The sequence below is a fragment of the Hylobates moloch genome, unplaced genomic scaffold (assembly GCF_009828535.3).
Source record: "Hylobates moloch isolate HMO894 unplaced genomic scaffold, HMol_V3 SCAFFOLD_3, whole genome shotgun sequence".
Lineage (NCBI taxonomy): Eukaryota > Metazoa > Chordata > Mammalia > Primates > Hylobatidae > Hylobates > Hylobates moloch.
This window is the reverse complement of record NW_026652278.1, coordinates 143,962,786-143,981,369: the sequence shown is the minus strand read 5'-3', so window position 1 is coordinate 143,981,369 and position 18,584 is coordinate 143,962,786. Positions and strand designations below refer to the sequence as shown.

At 35.5% G+C, this 18,584-nt stretch overlaps 1 protein-coding gene across 11 annotated transcripts in view; it reads right to left on the bottom strand.

The window, feature by feature from the left end:
• ARFIP1 (ADP ribosylation factor interacting protein 1) overlaps window positions 1-18,584 on the bottom strand; it is a 132,507-nt gene that overhangs the window by 32,518 nt on the left and 81,405 nt on the right. For 10 of the 11 annotated variants that reach the window (XM_058436831.1, XM_058436834.1, XM_058436829.1 and 7 more), the window contains 2 exons: window positions 14,288-14,396; window positions 7,160-7,272 (listed from right to left, as the gene is read on the bottom strand). In XM_058436831.1, coding sequence (XP_058292814.1) covers window positions 7,160-7,272; window positions 14,288-14,396 — 222 coding nt within the window. Of the gene's footprint in view, window positions 1-7,159; window positions 7,273-8,889; window positions 8,986-14,287; window positions 14,397-18,584 lie in introns of all 11 variants that reach the window. The other variant, XM_058436835.1, reaches the window with a different exon arrangement.

Genomic DNA, 18,584 nt, shown 5'->3' with positions numbered 1-18,584 from the left:
GATGGGGTTTCTCCATGTTGGTCAGGCTGGTCTCGAACTCCTGACCTCAGGTGATCTGCCCGCCTTGGCCTCCCAAAGTGCTGGGATTACAGGCATAAGCCACCGCACCCGGCCAGTACTACAATTTTTAAAACTTGCTCTTTATCATGTTCTTCAAAGTTCTGGTTACAGAATTAATGTCTGTGGTAAAAATTAAAATAATGCATGAAATAAGAGGTGAATTTCCTCTTCCTTTAATCACACTGAATAGTAGAAAACTATTAACAGTCTGATAGGTATACTAGACTTTCCTTCAAACATATACAATAAAACATATACAATAAAATATTTTTAAAGTAATTTAAAATAATTTAAAGTAATTTAAAATAATATATTTTTAAAGTAAACATGAGATTATGCTATATATAATATCCTGAATATTTCTTTTCTATGAACAAAATAATCTGAGACTTTTTCTTGTCAATATACACAAATCTGCTTATATATTTTTCTACTTCCCAACACATTTTCTATTCTCATCAACTAAGGATCCTTATAAACTTTTTTTTTTTAACAAAAAAGTTTTATTTCTTAAAAGTAGAGAAATTCTTAACCACAAATAACAGGACAGGTGAGAGATCAAAACCATGGAAGGGGATAAAGTATTACTGTGGAAAACGTACAAACACTCCTAGGAAATGAAAACCACAAGAGAAACGTTGAATTGAAGATGTGATTTTAACAAGAAAACCATCAGCAAGAAATAATGCCTGAAATTTTAACAAGATAAAGGAGATAGATAGGTCACTTATTCCCATATTTTTCTTCCACGCCAGGGTTTTACCTATGCAATATTATCAAAGACATTTACTCTATTCACAAGCCAAAGCATGTGGTACTTTCACAGCAGCCTAGATATAATAATCCATTAAGTCAGAATTCATTGAGGGAGCATTGTTTCCTAGCACAATGAGAGAAATGTACTCACTGCTGTCTGAGTGGCCTTTTTTTTCCCCACAGAAATAACAGTTACAAGCAGGCATAGAGGTGAAGAATTAATGAGGAAATGTTTTTTGCTTCCAGGAAGCCAAAGCAGTGGGAAGAGTAAGATGATACTGATTATAAGGCAAATTAAGATAAACCGGACACTTGAAAGAAGTTGTAAAACTAGATTCACATATATTCCAATCTGATAATTCTACACTCTTCAGCAAAACCTAAAGAATCTGGAAACGAGAGTACTACAGATTTCCTATGGGAAGATTTGTAAAGGAAGTTGTAGTGAGAAGATATAAAGTTGCTACCCATTTCTCAACTCATCAGGGTCCTAGAGGAAGTGTCTTAGATGATCTCTACAGTGGATTTTTATTTAAATTGCTTTCTAGTATATACTGAAATAAAATGTAATATTGGAGATCAGTATATATTATAAAGCAAGTTTAAAACAGAAGACAATTAACAATCTAAATTATTTAACCTTCCTCGGAGTCCCTGAAAATGGAGATCACTTACAATGAGCTGGTGGTCCTATTCAGTTTTCCATATAAATGAAAAATTCATTTTGAAGAATAGGACAAATGATGCTAAATTTAAGAGGCAAAAGGAAGCTAAAGTAAATTACTGACCTATGTAGATTCTCTACTTGGGAGAGGGTGGGTGAAATACAGTGATAGTGTACAAAATACCATGAATCAGCATTATACTGGTTTATGAATTTATGCAACAGTCAACTGTGTACTCTGAGTATTTAAGTAGTGTATTAGTCCATTTTCACCCTGCTGATAAAGACATACCTGAGACTGGGAATAAAAAGAGGTTTAATTGGACTTAGAGTTCCACGTGGCTGGGAGGCCTCAGAATTATAGTGGGAGGCAAAAGGCACTTCTTACATGGTGGCAGCAAGAGAAAATGAGAAAGAAGCAAAATCGGAAACCCCTGATAAACGTATCAGATCTCGTGAAACTGATTCACTATCGCAAGAACAGCACAGGCAAGATCGGCCCCCATGATTCAATTACCTATCCCTGGGTCCCTCCCACAACACATGGCAATTCTGGGAGATACAATTCAAGTTGGGATTTGGGTGAGGACACAACCAAACTATATCATTCCACCCCTGGCCCCTCCAAATCTCATGTCCACACATTTCAAAACCAACTATGCCTTCCCAACAGTCCCCCAAAGTCTGAATTCATTTCAGCATTAACCCAAAAGTCCACAGTCCAAAGTCTCATCTGAGACAAGGCAAGTCCTTTCCGTGTATGAGTCTGTAAAAATCAAAAGCAAGCTAGTTAGTTCCTAGATACAATGGGGGTACAGGTATCGGGTAAATACAGCCATTCCAAATGGGAGAAATTGGCCAAAACAAAGGGGGAGTTATAGGGCCCATGTAGTCCAAAATCCATCAGGGCAGTCAAATTTTAAAGCTCCAAAATGATCTCCAGGTCTCATATCCAGGTCCCACTGATGCAGGAGGTGGGTTCCTATGGTCTTGGGCAGCTCCAACCCTGTGCCTTTTCAGGGTACAGCCTTTGTCCCAGCTGCTCTCATGGGCTGGCGTTGAATGTCTGAGGTTTTTCCAGGTACACGGCGCAAGCTATCAGTGGATCTACCATTCAGGGGTCTGCAGGATGGTGGCCCTCTTTTCATAGCTCCACTAGGCAGTGCCCTAGTAGGGACTCTGTGTGGGGGGCTCTGATCCCACGATTCCCTTCCGTACTGCCCGAGCAGAGGTTCTCCATGAGGGCCCCACCCCTGTAGCAAACTTCAGCCTGGGCATCCAGGCGTTTCCATATCTCTTCTGAAATCTAGGCAGAGGTTCCCAAACCTCAATTCCTGACTTCTGTGCACCCGCAGGCTCAACATCATGTGAAATCTGCCAAGGCTTGGGGCTTCCACCCTCTGAAGCCACAGCCCAACCTCTACATTGGCCCCTTTCAGCCATGGCTGGAGCAGCTGGGACATAGGGCATTAAGTCCCTAGGCTGCATACAGCACAGGGACCCCGGGCCTGGCCCACGAAACCGCTTTTTCCTCCTGGGCCTCCAGACCTGTGATGGAAGGGGCTACCATGAAGGTTTCTGACATGGCCTGAAGACATTTTCCCCATCGTCTTGGCAATTAACATTAGGATCCTTGCTACATATGCAAATTTCTGCAGCTGGCCTGAATTTCTCCCCCAAAATGGGTTTTTCTTTTCTATCGCATAGTCAGGCTGCAAATTCTCCAAACTTTTATGCTCTGCTTCCCTTATAAAACTGAATGCCTTTAACAGTACCCAAGTCACCGCTTGAATGCTTTGCTGCTTAGAAATTTCTTCTGCCAGATACCCTAAATCATCTCTCTCAGGTTCAAAGTTCCACAAATCTTCTCTAGGGTAGGGGCAAAATGCCACCAGTCTCTTTGCTAAAACATAACAGGAGTCACCTTTGCTCCAGTTCCCAATAAGTTCTTCAGCCTGGATTTTATTGTCCATGTCGCTATTAGCATTTTGGGCAAAGCCATTTAACAAATCTCTGGGAAGTTCCAAACATTCTCACATTTTCCTATCTTCTTCTGAGCCCTTCAAACTATTCCAATCTCTGCCTATTACCCAGTTCCACAGTCGCTTCCACATTTTCGGGTATCTTTTCAGCAACACACCCCATTCCTGGTACCAATTTACTGTATTAGTTGGTTTTCATACTGCTGATAAAGACAGACCTGAGACTGGGAATAAAAAGAGGTTTAACTGGACTTACAGTTCCACATGGTTGGGGAGGCCTCAGAATCATGGCAGGAGGTGAAAGGTACTTCTTATGCGGTGGCAGCAAGAGAAAATGAGAAAGAAGCAAATGCAGAAACCCCTGATAAACCCACCAGAACTTGTGAGACTTATTCACTATCACGGGAATAGCATGGGAAAGACCGGCTCCCATGATTCAATTACCTCCCCCTAGGTCCCTCCCACAACTCATGGGAATTCTAGGAGATACAATTCGAGTTGAGATTTGGGTGGGGACACAGCCAAACCGTATCAAGTAGCACCAAGAGCTCTTCTGTAGTGCCAAAAAAAAAAAAAGAATAAAGGTATTCAAGTACAAGCAAAAGAATAAACTTATGGCAACAACTGACAGATACAACAAGGATTATTAAGGTAAGGGATAGAGAAGGTAGCATAAAAGGAAAATGAATAGGGGAAGTAGGTCAACCAATAAATGAATGAGGCAACATTACAAGAAAAATAGGCATGAAAGTTTAAAAGATGCTGGTTTAAAGACATCAAAGGTTAATTTGATAAGGGTATGAATGCTAATGGCAAATTCTTAAACATTAAGAAAAAAGTTTGGGAAAGATGCCAAATAGCTCTGAATGCTGAAACTGAGATGATTATTCTTTTTTTTTTTTTTAAAGACAAACTTCAAAAAGCACTCTATTCTAGACTAGGAAAAAATAAAAATAAAAAACATAAACTATAGTTTATTATTTCAACTATTTCTGTAGATGAAAATAAATAAGAAAATAGATTTTGGATTCAAATTTTGTGAATACAATCAGGTAGATTAAAATAATATTTAAGAAGATAGGTTCAATGTCTAAACCTAAAATTGCTCCTATTATATGTTTGCTTTGAATCACCATGTTGGTCTTGGGACCAAAATTAACAACCAATAAATGAAGCTAAATATTCCCTTTAAGGAAAAGTATTAAAGCATTTGTTACAGAATAGAAACCAAAGAAATTAAAGGTAGAAAGCATGAAGGAGAGAGGACCAAAGACATAGCCAGAATCAAGTTATTTGAGAGTAAAATGGGGCCGGGTGTGGTGGCTCAATACCTGTAAGTCCCTGCACTTTGGGAGGCTGAGGTGGGAGGACTGCTTGAACCCAGGAGTTCAAGACCAGCCTAAGCAACATAGGGAGACTCCCTCTCCAAAAAAAAAAATTAGAAATTAGCCAGGAGTGGTGATGCCTGCCTGTATCCCAGCTGCTCAGGAGGCTGAGATGACAGGATCACTTGGGTCCAGGTGGTTATGGTTGCAGTGAGCCATGATCATACAACTGCATTCGAGCCTGAGTGACAGACTGAGACCCTATCTACACAAACAAACAAACACACAGTAAAATGGATAACAAGCACAGTCCTGAATCAACCAAATCAGAATCAGTATTTGAAGCATTATCCAAATGACAGTGAATGCCCAACATTAGCTAAAATTTGAGCTGAGCAGCTCAAAAAGCAATAAGAACAGAGAGTCATGTAGACCCCATAAAGTCATTACACTATGAACTTTTTTTGGTTGAGTGGAATATGTCAGCCTGGACACACTGGACTATTAACTCCGCAGAATCGTGCAAGTCAGATACTTTTTCTTTTTTGACCTAGATTAAAATATCCAAGTTAAGTTCTAATGAAAAAAATTGTCATTTAAAAATAAGGTTTAAAGAAAATAATGCCTCCTTCACATAGTACTATACCATATGTATAACATTTTAAAGAGTTGTCAGTTTCATTAACACAAATTTTTAATAGGCTAAATGTGGCATATTAATATGAGATAAATATGGAATCTTAATAGTGATTCAACTCAGATTATTGTAGAGGTAAGAGATGCAAGAAAAGAAACAGATAATAACACATAAACACACAGGAACAAATAGATAATGAACAAGGAAAACATCAACTAAACAACATGAAAGGAAGTCTCAAATGAACAAAAAGCTTAAACTTGCTCGGTCTAGTATGAAAGATGAACAGGTAAAATGAAAGGGAATTCTAAGCAGTAGGCAAATATAGCCTTATGAACAAAGTTACAGAAGCATGAGACAGCACAGATTGTTTAGGAAGTTTCTGGGTAATTTGGTATGAATCACTTGATCCATAGATAGAAAAGAGGCAGAGACAGAGTGGGAAAGGTAGAGGTCAGATTCATGCCATTCTAAAAACAGTGGGAATCGACTGAAGGATTTTAAGCAGGAGCGAACCCACGTTAGGCAGGGTCGAACATGTAATCTTAGTGAATTGGTTAAGAAGCTGTTACAGTAATGTGAGAGAGTAATAAAAAAATCTATGGCTGTGAAGGCTGGGATGGAGAAGAACAGGGGAAAAGATGAAAGAATATTAAGAAGGCAGAATGCATAGGGACTTAATGACTGACTGGCTATGTGGAATCAGCAAGCAGATGGAATAGAAATCCGTGAATATTTTAGAAGAAGAGTTTAAGCAAGCATCACTTTTTGAAGACTGCCATTGGGATTTCTCAGATTCTACACTGACATGAGCTAAATAATTTTTGGACAGATTCATGTAACATGTTTCACGGAGGTTTTACCATCTTAAGAAAACCTATACTTTTGTAGAAGACTTCTAGATCATATTTTAAGGTATTAACTGAAAGAATAAATTCACTTGTTTTACTGCTGAGAAGATGTAAGAAAGGCCTGTTCTGTATAAAAATATAGACAGCTCCTAATTTGCCAATCACTAGACTCACAATCAGTTCATGAATATAGGGAGAATTGTGGCTAATGTTCTAACCTGAGCTGCTAGGGCTTTCATCCTAACTATTCCACGAATTCTACTGTCTTGTCCCTGTTAAAATTCAAAAAATACTAAGTGGATTTGGGGGTTGAGCTGTTTGTAATACATCAAATACAATATGGGTTAAATAATTTGCTTTTTTGTTTTATGGAGGGCATAAGAAAATAATCACCAATTACTCTGAAGCAATGCAATTAAGAATGTTAACCAACTTTAGAAACACAACTCATTTGCAATCTGGTGTTGCCCATATAGTTAATGCTTAGTTATCATAGTAAAATCAGAGAATTTCAAACTTTGGAGAACTAATAAACCTCTCTTCACCTTCAGCTCCTATAAAGTATCAAAAGGAGGGGAAGGAGCAAATATATCTATAGTAGCTCCACGGCTAAATAAATTCCAAAGCAGTACATGTCTTCAATTATGTACATTATCGGTTAAGAAGCATTTTAATAGCTTTTTTACTCTTTTGTACTAAATTCTTAAATTACATGCAAAGATCAATGATAAAACAAACATTTCATTTTCTAATTGTATTTCTACCATGTTTAGATGGCATTTTCTCTTCTCTAGTGCATTTAATTGCAACATAATGACTTGAATAAACATATAAATGAACTTTTTTAGAGCCATTTAGGGTGGAAACATTAAATAATTACAAACCTTATAGGTGTTTAGACTCCACTTTCTAACAAGTTCTAACTTTTCCATTGCAGGATTTTTAATTTCATCTGCTAGAATAACTGGTCCACTTTTTGTCTGTGTTCTCTGGCCACCTGCAAGATAACAAAAGATAAAAACACAATCCAGATGAAGACAAGCAGGGAAAGAAAACAAAGCCCTGACATCGTTCGAATTAAAATACTTATGCATCTAAAAAAAGAAAAAAGGTTCCCACAAAGTAAAGAACTAGAACTTCCTGGAATTGCTGAGGATAGTTTCCTAATTACTTAAACAACACTTCTATCCATTAAACACAAATGCCATGTGACTTATCTGTCTTCTTTAAATAAACAAACAAAAAAACCCTGCTGCAATCAGCCTAATTTTCTATATAAGCTGCCGTTTACTTCAAGAAAAATAAAATTTCCACAACTAATCTTATACACTAATGACACTAAAAAAGAAGTATCTTAGTCAATAAAAATCTAAAAGGCCACGTATTCCCCACAGTGATCTTTCACTGTAATGTGCAGACTACAACAACAATAGAACGTTGCTATAATTTTGGAGAATTTGAAAAAAATAATTCAAATTTCATATAGTAGTTCAATTCAAATAGTCATTAAAGATATGCTATCACTAGTATGAAAGGCTGGGTTGAAACAAGATCTATATTGTACCTCTTTTTTCTCAAGAGACCACAAAAAAAAAAAGGTAAGAAAACCAAAAAGAACCATAATGAATAAAGAAGCAGTGTAAATTCCTGACAATGTACTCTTCCAACAATTAAGAATTTTTGATATGAAAGCAACTCTACAACTATATAGTTCTTAATAGTAAAATAGTTTTCATAGTCAAAATATTTTTCATTTCAGTTTTGGGATGGAAACTTTCTAATAATTTAAAAAGAATAATGAAATAAGGAAGAGAGAAAAATTAGGATCAGCTCCCAGTAAAAATGTGATCAGCCCCCAGTAAAAATCCCAAAAAATTTCTTCTCTCACTTATTCCTATAACCAGACCAATCTTTCCCATAGCTTTACCAGTCCAAGAACAAGAATGGTATATAAAATAGAACACATTTAAGAATTTACAAAATTTTCACAAAATATAAATGTTAACATTTCATAAGAAGAAACATGGAGTTCATTTTTTCTCCCATTTTTATAGTCCAGTAACAGTAAAGTGCAGAGCAAATTGAATGTGAAGATACTGATTTTCCCAAGTATTTTTTCATTGGGTATAATTGGTAAATTAATAGTATTGTATTGCAATCTGCAAACTATTTGTAAGTTAAAGCTAAAAGTAAGAAGACAAGACCTTTTTCATTTAACCCATTCTTAAAAACAACCAACCTAATTGTTGAAGGTTGTTTTTCCTTTAACTGAAAATAGAAGGCAGAGCTGCAAAAATGAGAGTTTAGGATCAAACGGTAAACCTACATTTTCCAGAGCAAAGAAAGAATGATTTAAAGCAAATCAAATTTTATAATGTTTTAATTTTAAAATGGATTAAGTTTCAGGTATGAGATACAGCCTAATTATTCTGAAAAGCCACAAAGATAGGATACAGTTAGAAAAATTATTTCCTTTATTGTTAATAAGGCAGCCACCAAAAAAGTCAGAATAACACACACCTAAGAATATAAAGCAAGTGATTATGAAACTGAGTAAATTAGTGTAGCTTCAGCGGTAGCAAGAAGGGCTTTATCCAATCACTGCAGTGAATACCTGCAGGAACAATTAAATCACTTCCTTGTTGAGCCACTTGACTAGCTGCAATCCTGCTAGGAGACATAACAGATGGCAGTGGCGGTGCTGGGGAACCTGAAAAGGTAGACATTTTAACTGTGAAAATCCTTTTCCTCCTCCATATACTGTACGTTTTGAATATAGGGTTACTGATATTTCCTTTAAAAATATTCAGACACTAGGATTAAAAGTTGGAATTAATATATTTGTTTTCTTTCAGGGAAGGACTAATAATAAATGTATGCTACCAGGCTCAGTTTTTATTTAAACTTTTCATCAAACTATCAAAACTAAACAAAATATGTAACTATATGATGAAATCTGGTAAGATGACATCTAACCAGGATTTTAACTGGACTCTACTATTTCCAAAATCAGTTAACAGAATGTGAATACAGTCCCATAGTTGGATGATTCAAAGGTTCGGTAAATATTTCATAACTTGCTACTCTCATATATAAAGGAAAAGCTCTTCAAGTAAAAATTCAAAGGCATGTAAGGGATATTAAAACATGCTTTCATACATCTTATAAGAAATGTGAAAGAATTACAGCCTTCACAGGAATTGTAGCCCAAAATTTCAAATCATAAATCAAATGTCACATAGTGTGTCTCATTGCTATTCATAATGTGGACATAGGGGACCCTTCTTCAATTCACCTGGACACTTGTTAGAAATGCAAAATCTCAGTCCCTGCCCAGACCTACTGAACCCAAACCTGCATTTTCATAACATTTCCCCAGGTGATTTGTATGTACTTTGAAATTTGAGAAGTGCTGATGTAGAATATTTTTTGACATTATAAGAATCACTTTTGGAGCTTTTAAAACATACCTGGGATACTCAACAAGATCTACTGATTATCAGTGAAACAGGCATCAATTCTTTTGCAAAAGCCACTCAAGATGATTCTCAAACACAACCAAGTTTGAGAACCAGAGGAAACAACACAATTTTTGTATGAAACACAACTAAGTTTTAAATCCTAACACTGAGTTTAAAATTCTGGCTCTATCTACCACATGATACCAGGAACACCCTGGCAAATTACTAAATACCTCTGAGCCTTGATTATCTACAAAGTAAGAAATATTGACTACTGGCTGAGAGCGGTGGCTCATGCTTGTAATCCCAGCACTTTGGGAGGCAGAGGCAGATGGATTGCTTGAGCTCAGGAGTTCAAGACCAGCCTGGGCAACATGGCAAAACACCATCTTGCTGGGCGTGGTGGCACAAGCCTGTAGTCCCACCTACTCAGAGGTTGAGGTAGAAGGACTGCTTGAGCCCAGGAGGAGGAGGCCGCAGTCAGCCGAGATCGCACCACTGAACTCCAACCTGAGTGACAGGGCCAGACCCTGTCTCAATTAAAAAAAAAAAAAAGAAAGAAAGAAACACTGACTACCCAACATTGTTGCTAATGTCTAGCATTAAACAAAAAAAAGGGAGTAATAAGTTTTTAAAACTGAAAAAATATCAAAGTCCTTCTATGTTTAGCTAAGAATATTTTAATGTCTATAATGTACTTTTATTTCAATTACACTCTTCCCCAGTTCTCTGGAAAAAATATATGCATTAAGTTCATAATTAAATTTCCTAATAAGAAAGACACATCTACTTTCTTTACTACTAGTAAAAATTGGTCATATCCCAGATGTACTAAATTCTGATGTAGAAACAGTCACGAGTTCTAACAGTATAAAATACACCTTAACTTGAACTGGATCTCACATTAAAATTCAAACATGCAATAGACCTAAACTAAATATTGTTGTTAACTTTCAAAATGACAGATATTTGTCTCTTTAAATCTGTTAAATTATAAAATTTAAAACCAGAAGGGATGATGGAAATCAACTAAACTCTCACATTAAACGGTAAGTAAGATTAATGAAGCCCAGAGAAGTTAAAATAGTTTCTTATTAGAGACTCAAATGTTCTGAACACCATGGTATCTCCATTATTAAATTCAATATAGAAACCACTAATCTACAAGTTACTTGCTGAGTTGGAAGGCATTTTAATAGGTTATCCAGTCCAATCACCATTTTAAACAAAGACTATATCTCTACTGTCCAAGGCATAAGGGATTCTAAAATAAAGTGTAAAATAAAAGACTACTGTTCTTCCATGTCTTGACCCCAGGAATAGGAGCTCTATTGTACTAGTTATTACAGTTTATTAATCTTGCATAAGAAATAAACCATAGCACTACATGAGATGTGTATAATATATATAACAAATGATATGTAACTTTCCAAAGTAAAATAGCAAATGATGTAGTGTGGCTGCAACTGGGACTTCAGCTTTTTTGATTTACCTTCAAAGGTAATTATCACTTCTCTGTATCTTTAATACTTTAACCCTTTAAACAACTGTTACCAAAATCATTCACCAATACCAACTAAAAAATAAATAATAATACAGGATCTCTCAATAATACAGGATCTTACTAACTGGCTAAATTTGGGGAATTAAATCTATTTCATCTCAACAACAAAAATCTAGAAAGATGAATACATATGTGCAAAGATTTATACCCCCATTAAAACAAAACCCTGGTACCAAGTACAATTCACTCTTACGAGCTTTGATTTATTCATGATTTCCACTATTACTGATTCTGCAACATCTTTGGTGCCAGGCAGATTTCAATATTTGTTGTTTTTAAGCTGAATTTAAGTATAACTTTTTAATTTGCTCTAGATAGATAAAAAAGTAGATGGTTATACTCTTCTTGTTAACTGTTTAAGCAATAGTCATAATTTATCATTTAGTCATCTTCCAGAGAGCTAACATAGCCCTAATTCCTTTAACATTTTTTCGTAAGACCTATTTTCCAGATTGTAATCATTGTATGTTATTCTTTCTCATGTTCATTCCGATTTATCTAAACAATCACAACTTTCCAACAAATGCTTAACTAATTTAAGTATAGAAGCAGAATGATTATTTTCCTAATACACTGATCAACAATACGGTTTGGATTTTAAAGTTTTATAAACTCAGTTCAGAGAGACATATATTACTGCCGTTATCATGAAATATATTTTCTTATTCCAATTGGAAGGATTAGGATGTATCTATAAGCAAGTGAAACTGATGGGCATTTTAATGCTCATGTATATCAGTTCATAATGGCCAACTGATTTCAATTATTGTATAATACCATTATACAATAACTTTAAGGGGGAAAATGCCAGCTAAATAATTTCATTAAAATATTTAAAATATCTTAATAGTAAAATTAGTTTTTTATTCTATGTTGACATTTAAATTTTAGAATTGGTGATTAGTCAAAAAACTGGTATCAAATTATGCAAAGTAAGCTTTATATTTTTCAGCACTCTTAAGTTTTAGGTACTCAGTCAGCCCTTCCAAATTCAAAGTTATCCCTGATATAAGAATGCCGTGATGCTTCAGAATGACTACTAAGACATTGACGTGATTGCTCCCTTTATTTTTCTAAACATAAGAATGAAAAGAGAAAAAAAATAATGTCAGTAGACAGTCCATTCATTTCACAGCCTAAAGGAGAGGATATTATACTGGATTATCCTAAATGTCTATTTCCAGGATCCATATAGCAGAGAATATACTTCAAAATCTAAATTGTTCTTTAAATAAAGTATTGGCCAACTGTACAATAAAAACAGAATATGGCCGGGCGCAGTGGCTCACGCCTGTAATCCCAGCACTTTGGGAGGCCCAGGCGGGAGGATTGCCTGAGCTCAGGAGTTTGGAGACCAGCCTGATCAACATAGTGAAACTCCGTCTCTACTAAAAATACAAAAATTAGCCCGGCGCGGTGGCAGGCGCCTGTAATCCCAACTACTTGGGAGGCTGAGGCAGGAGAATCGCTTGAACTCGGGGGCAGAGGTTGCAGTAAGCCAAGATCGTGCCACTGCACTCCAGCCTGGACAACAGAGTGAGACTCCATCTTTAAAAAAAAAAAAAATACAGAATACTAATATCTGCAAGAGGGCTATGGTTTACAAAGGCATGCTTGTAATCGTTTCTTCATTTTGTAAAATGTAATGCAGCATTAAAATTAATATGTGCTTAATTGAACTGAACATAAACTATAGCTACTACTTTACAGTACTGTCCAGAAAATCTATTTCCCACATCTAAATGTTTACACGGCTTTACTTTCACTCGTGTAAAAAAAAAAAAAGTTAAAAAAGTTATCACAAGTAAAAGCATTAAGAAAGGAGCCAATATTTTCCTATTAAAAACAGACACAGATATGAGACGTGTGCAGAAAAGAGTTAACACAGCAGGTCTAACTGCTATCCTTAAAAAGGCTGGCATGCGGCAACTTGAATTTTGGGAGGATTCCCTCCATTGCCAGAATGATTACGAGTGCCTCACTGTGCTTAGGCTGTTTACCTGCAATGTGGCTTATGCTGCTTACCTGCTTTCCTTCTGGAAGTCTAGAATCTTGGTATGTAACAGACAGAGAAACCTATGTGATCAGCCCCCAGTAAAAATCCCAAGCATGGACTTTCTAAATTAGCTTCCCTAGTTAGCAAAATTTGACCTATGTTGTCAGTCTCACTGCTGGAGGAATTAAGCAATTCCTGTGTGATTAAGCTGGGAGAAGACTCTTGGAAGCTTATGCCTAGTTTTCCTCAGACTTAGCCTACGCACTTTTTGCCTTTACTGATTGTGCTTGCTACTCTCATTATAATAAATCATAGCCATGAGTGTCACCATGTAAGTCCTGTGAGTTCTCCTGGCAAATTATTGATTTGGTTAAAAGAATGCTTAAAGAATATTAATTTGGCAGACATGTAAGAACAGCTTGGAAGAGTCAGAAACTGAGGCAAGATCAATCATAAAATACCACTATATCTCAGGTATTCAATAGCTACAGTTTAGGATAGAGAGGTGGTCAAAAGTATGGAGAGAAGGGAGGAAATTTAGGAATAATTAAGAGTAATTAAAATATAAACTTTTAATGAGTGTGGTCTTGGAGACCTCCTATATAATGTAAAAAGTCCATTTTTCTATTTGCTTTGAAATAAGAAATATGTATTTATAAAAATCAACAGTGATTTATAAATTTCATGGTTACAAGTTAAAATAATCTACATCTACATTTCTGATATAATTTTTGTTTTTACTTCAGTATTTTGTAACCAATTCTTAAATAATAACCAGTGATATCATGCACATTGATCTGTTTATATAAAGGAGACTACTGAAATAATTCTTATATTACTTAAATTGAAGAGAAAAAGGAATACATTTATAATCAATGTTTTATCACAGAATGAAAGGGCTCCATTCTTGTGCTTTATTAATAAAGGCAGCATTTGGTGAACTTCTCCCATCCTCCATCCCAGCCATCTTTACAAATATATGGGCTCTTACCTTGAAATGCTCCAGCTTCAATAACGCCCTCTTTGGTATTGTCAAAGCCATGAGATGTAATCTGGGTTTCTGAGAGACCAAGTCCAGATGGTAATGAATGCTTCAAATCCTTAGCAAGATTTAAATAAAAGAAAAAAACTTTGTAAAAAATCCCACATGACATAACAATTCAGAATAATTGTATCCTTTTAATCAAATCTTAGATTATTTTTCTCTCTGCTATGCGGTATTCCCTTATGCTGTCATGGCATTCTATAATGATGTATAATCAGCAGCAAATACAGCAAGATTTGTATTAAGTGGTATTGTGTACATCACATACAATACACTTTCATCATTTTGGAATTAAGCAGCAGGCAGATATTAAAATTCAATGTAAAAATTTTAATCTTACTGGTACATCAGAAAAATTATTTTAATGAGCAAAATTAAGATCATTCAACTGCCATGTCTAATATGTAAAAGCTGACTGACATCTAATATAATCACAATGAGCCTAGCTAATGCGCAGTATAAACAAATCATTCACTTGCCATGTTAATTTCTTTTCCATTTCAAGAGGGCTTCTCTGACTTCAATCAGGGTGAGGTAAATAAAACTTATTTAGATTTACATTGCACAATGATAATAGTTAACCTAACTGCAAATTAGCCTATAACAGAACCTTATTATAATAAAAATAATATTCAACACTGGGTCTTCAGAGCTTAAAAAGTATAAAAAGTCAAGAAGCACAATGTTCTTTAAAAGGCACAATCCTAGTTAAGTATATTCTAAGTTTTTTTTTTCCAGAACCTTGTAAATTAAATCTCAGGGCTTAAGTAATGATTAGGCAAAAAGGCCAAGCAAAACTGTAAAATCACCAAGAAGCAAAGCTGAGGCTACAGTCTGCTGGCTTCCAGTGATGCAACAATTATGAATAATGTAGACTTAAATCTGGCCTATCCACATGACTAGAACTTCAGAGAAATCAAACTGAAATGAAGGCATTAAATCTAAAATAAAATCACTTTTCTATTTACCTTTATTAGATTTTCATGGGAATTTCAGGGCTATGACAAGTTAAAAGTAAACACAGCTAGTAAGCTAAAGTTTTACACTGATCATAGTTTAAGATAGCAGATTTTAGATCATAAATATATATAACTAGTGTTATATATTTTTTCTAATCCATTACACCTTTTCTTGATGTAATGGTATAGAGCCTATAGCAGGGGTCCAGGATATTTCTCCAAAGACAGAGTTATACTTTCTCTTTTTTTTTTTTTTTTTTTTACCTAGGACAAAACATACACATCTTAATCAGTAAGTGAAGGCAATATGCAATCAAAGAGGAAAGTATATAACAATTTATAATGTAGTTAAGAATTCAGAAGAGGAAATGATCAGTGTGCATTCAATAGAAGAAAAAGTCTTAATGGAAGAGATGGATTCTAAACCGCATCAATGACCAACATGGATGATATGGAATGTTGGAGGGATGGAATAGGGTTAGGAAGGGTTCATCTTCAACCTAGTAGAAAAACTTTCGGGGGAGAGGGTGGGTAGCACTGGGCAGTCGTTATCATATTATTGGGATAGCATGGAGGCCAGCAACTAGGCTCCCATGGCCAACATTGCTAAAGGTCTATGTTGACAGATGGGGTAAATGAATTAGAAAATTTTGAGTAACGGGTTTACTTGATTTGGTTAAAGCATTGCTTAAAGAATATCAATTTGGTGGACATGTAAGAACAGCTTGGAAGAGTTAGAAACTGAGGCAAGATTAATCATAAGATACCACTGTGTATTCAACAGCTAAAGTTTAGGATAGAGAGGTGACCAAAAGAACAGAAAGAAGGGATGAAATTTAGAATAATTAAGAGTAATTAAAATACAAACTTTTAATGAAAATTCAGGGCATAGCCATATGTCAAATGTAATAATAAAGTGGTATAGCTAAGATAATATATACTACTGAAATAAGAAGCCCTTTCAGAAGTTAATTTCCAGAATCATGAACCAAAATGCAAAGGGATTATTAAATCACTAGTCAAGAAGATTTGATCTTAAACAATTATATCTACTCTGTTACTTAAGTAAAAATAGTGTAGGACAAGTTAAGTGACATGTTGTATAATATAACTTGAAAACACCCTATTTTGGAATGTTTGCTGAAGAAGTTTCCATCTGGATTCTAATGTTCTCCTAAATGTACTCCTTAAACGTACTTGATGTTTTTCTTGACCAATGTATAAACAACCCTCAATTACCTTTTCTTCCTTAAGTTTTTCACTATTTTCAATGTGGAACTTACTAACTTACACAACGTCATAGAAATACAGTAAGGATAACTTGGTTCATCATCTCTATACTTCTGAGAAAAGGTATATGCTGTAAATGAAAACAGATGGCTATAAAGAATAGAAACAAAACAGTTCCTAAAGATGAATAGAATCTTCTAGGTGCTAGGCCATGGAGTCATGCTTTTCTCTACTTTGCATAATCTTTGGAGGACTCTCTGGGACTATATTATGATTAGGTACCCAGGTCCAGAGCATGCTGAATCTCTATCACTAAACTTCTTTAGTTAACCATGAACATTTATTAGAATCTGTGCTTTCAAATTAAGTACATAGGATTTAATATAATTTCTATTCTGAAAGGTAAAGTTTTACATTGCTTAAAATTATTCTTAGATATTTTTACTAAAGCCTTTTAAAAACTGAAGTATAAAAAAGTCAATTTGGTTTAATTAAATTAAAAATATTTCTTGGCCGGGCACAGTGGCTCATGCCTGTAATCCCAGCACTTTGGGAGGCCAAGGCAGGCGGATCACGAGGTCAGGAGATCAAGACCATCCTGGCTAACACGGTGAAACCCCATCTCTACTAAAAATACAAAAAATTAGCCGGGCGAGGTGGCGGGCGCCTGTAGTCCCAGCTACTCAGGAGGCTGAGGCAGGAGAATGGCGTGAACCCGAGGGGGCGGAGCCTGCAGTGAGCTGAGATCTCGCCACTGCACTCTAGCCTGGGGGACAGCGAGACTCCGTTTCAAAAAAAAAAAAAATAGTTCTTAAAATTCCCTCCAGATCCTAACACCTAAGAATGGAAAAACAAACACCCATATACTGACCTTCTACTGTCTATTAATAACATTTGTAGGCTGTCTATGAAATCTAAAAATCTACCTTGTCATAAGTATCTTTGCTTAGTTTTAGCCATTTTAATTTTATCCATTCAATCTTAAATCTCCAATTTTGCAGCCTGGTTTCCTTTTTCTAGCTAAACAAATATCTGTCCAGTTAACTGACTAATTTATTATTGGAAATAAATTAAATGGAGGGGATTGTGTCTGGGAATGGATCCTTCATCCTGTAGTTCTCAACCCTGGGATTTCATCACACTGGCAGTGAGATGGGTATAAAGTGATTTGTTACTAGTAGTAGTTAAAAGCAAAACACTTATCAACTTCAGTGTGTAAAGTATTTATATTACGGTAGGTTCAAGGCAATCTCTGTGACTCTTTCGTTGCAATTTAGTATGCTTTTTGGACTGAGAGATACAGGGTGGAGTTTCAGAAGGCAAACAAAATTGTTTAGCACTTTGGACATCAGTGAAAATGTCTGAGAACTGACTCTGATTTCAAATGCATCCATTATTTCAAAAAAATCATAACTAGCAATCATTTGATGAGGCAGTTTGATATAATGGATGCAATGTGGGCTCTGAAGTCAGCTCAGATATACCTGAGTTTGAATCCTGGCTCCAGTCACTTAATGGCTGCATAACCCCAGGCAAACAGTCTGAATTGCTGAGTTTCTTCACTGTAACATGATAATGTGAAGAGATAATTATTCTTACCTCATAGACAACATACAAAAAGTACACTACAACATCTGGTACTTCAAGTATTAATGTCTTTCTCCTTCATCCCAATTTTTAAATAGAACTCTTCTGGAGACTAGAAGTTGGAATGATGAAAGATTATTTTCTTATATGTAAAACTGACCATTATATCTAAGAATGTATTTTCATATCACTTAGGATGAGTGATTTTTATTTTTTGAGTGACAAAGTCATGAAATTATAAGTATTTCCACCCTTATTATGCTTACAACCCCATTTTAATTATATTAGAGCATGCCTAGACGGGAAACCAACCATATAATTAACTTCTGATATCCAGTGACTTTAAACAGGGCAACTAGATAGAAGTTACAAGTCTGAGAGATCTGTTTTAAAATGTATAAAACGATACCTTTAGTAGAAATAGAGTTTCTGAGTTAGAGACAAAAAATGTGGGAAAAAAGACATGC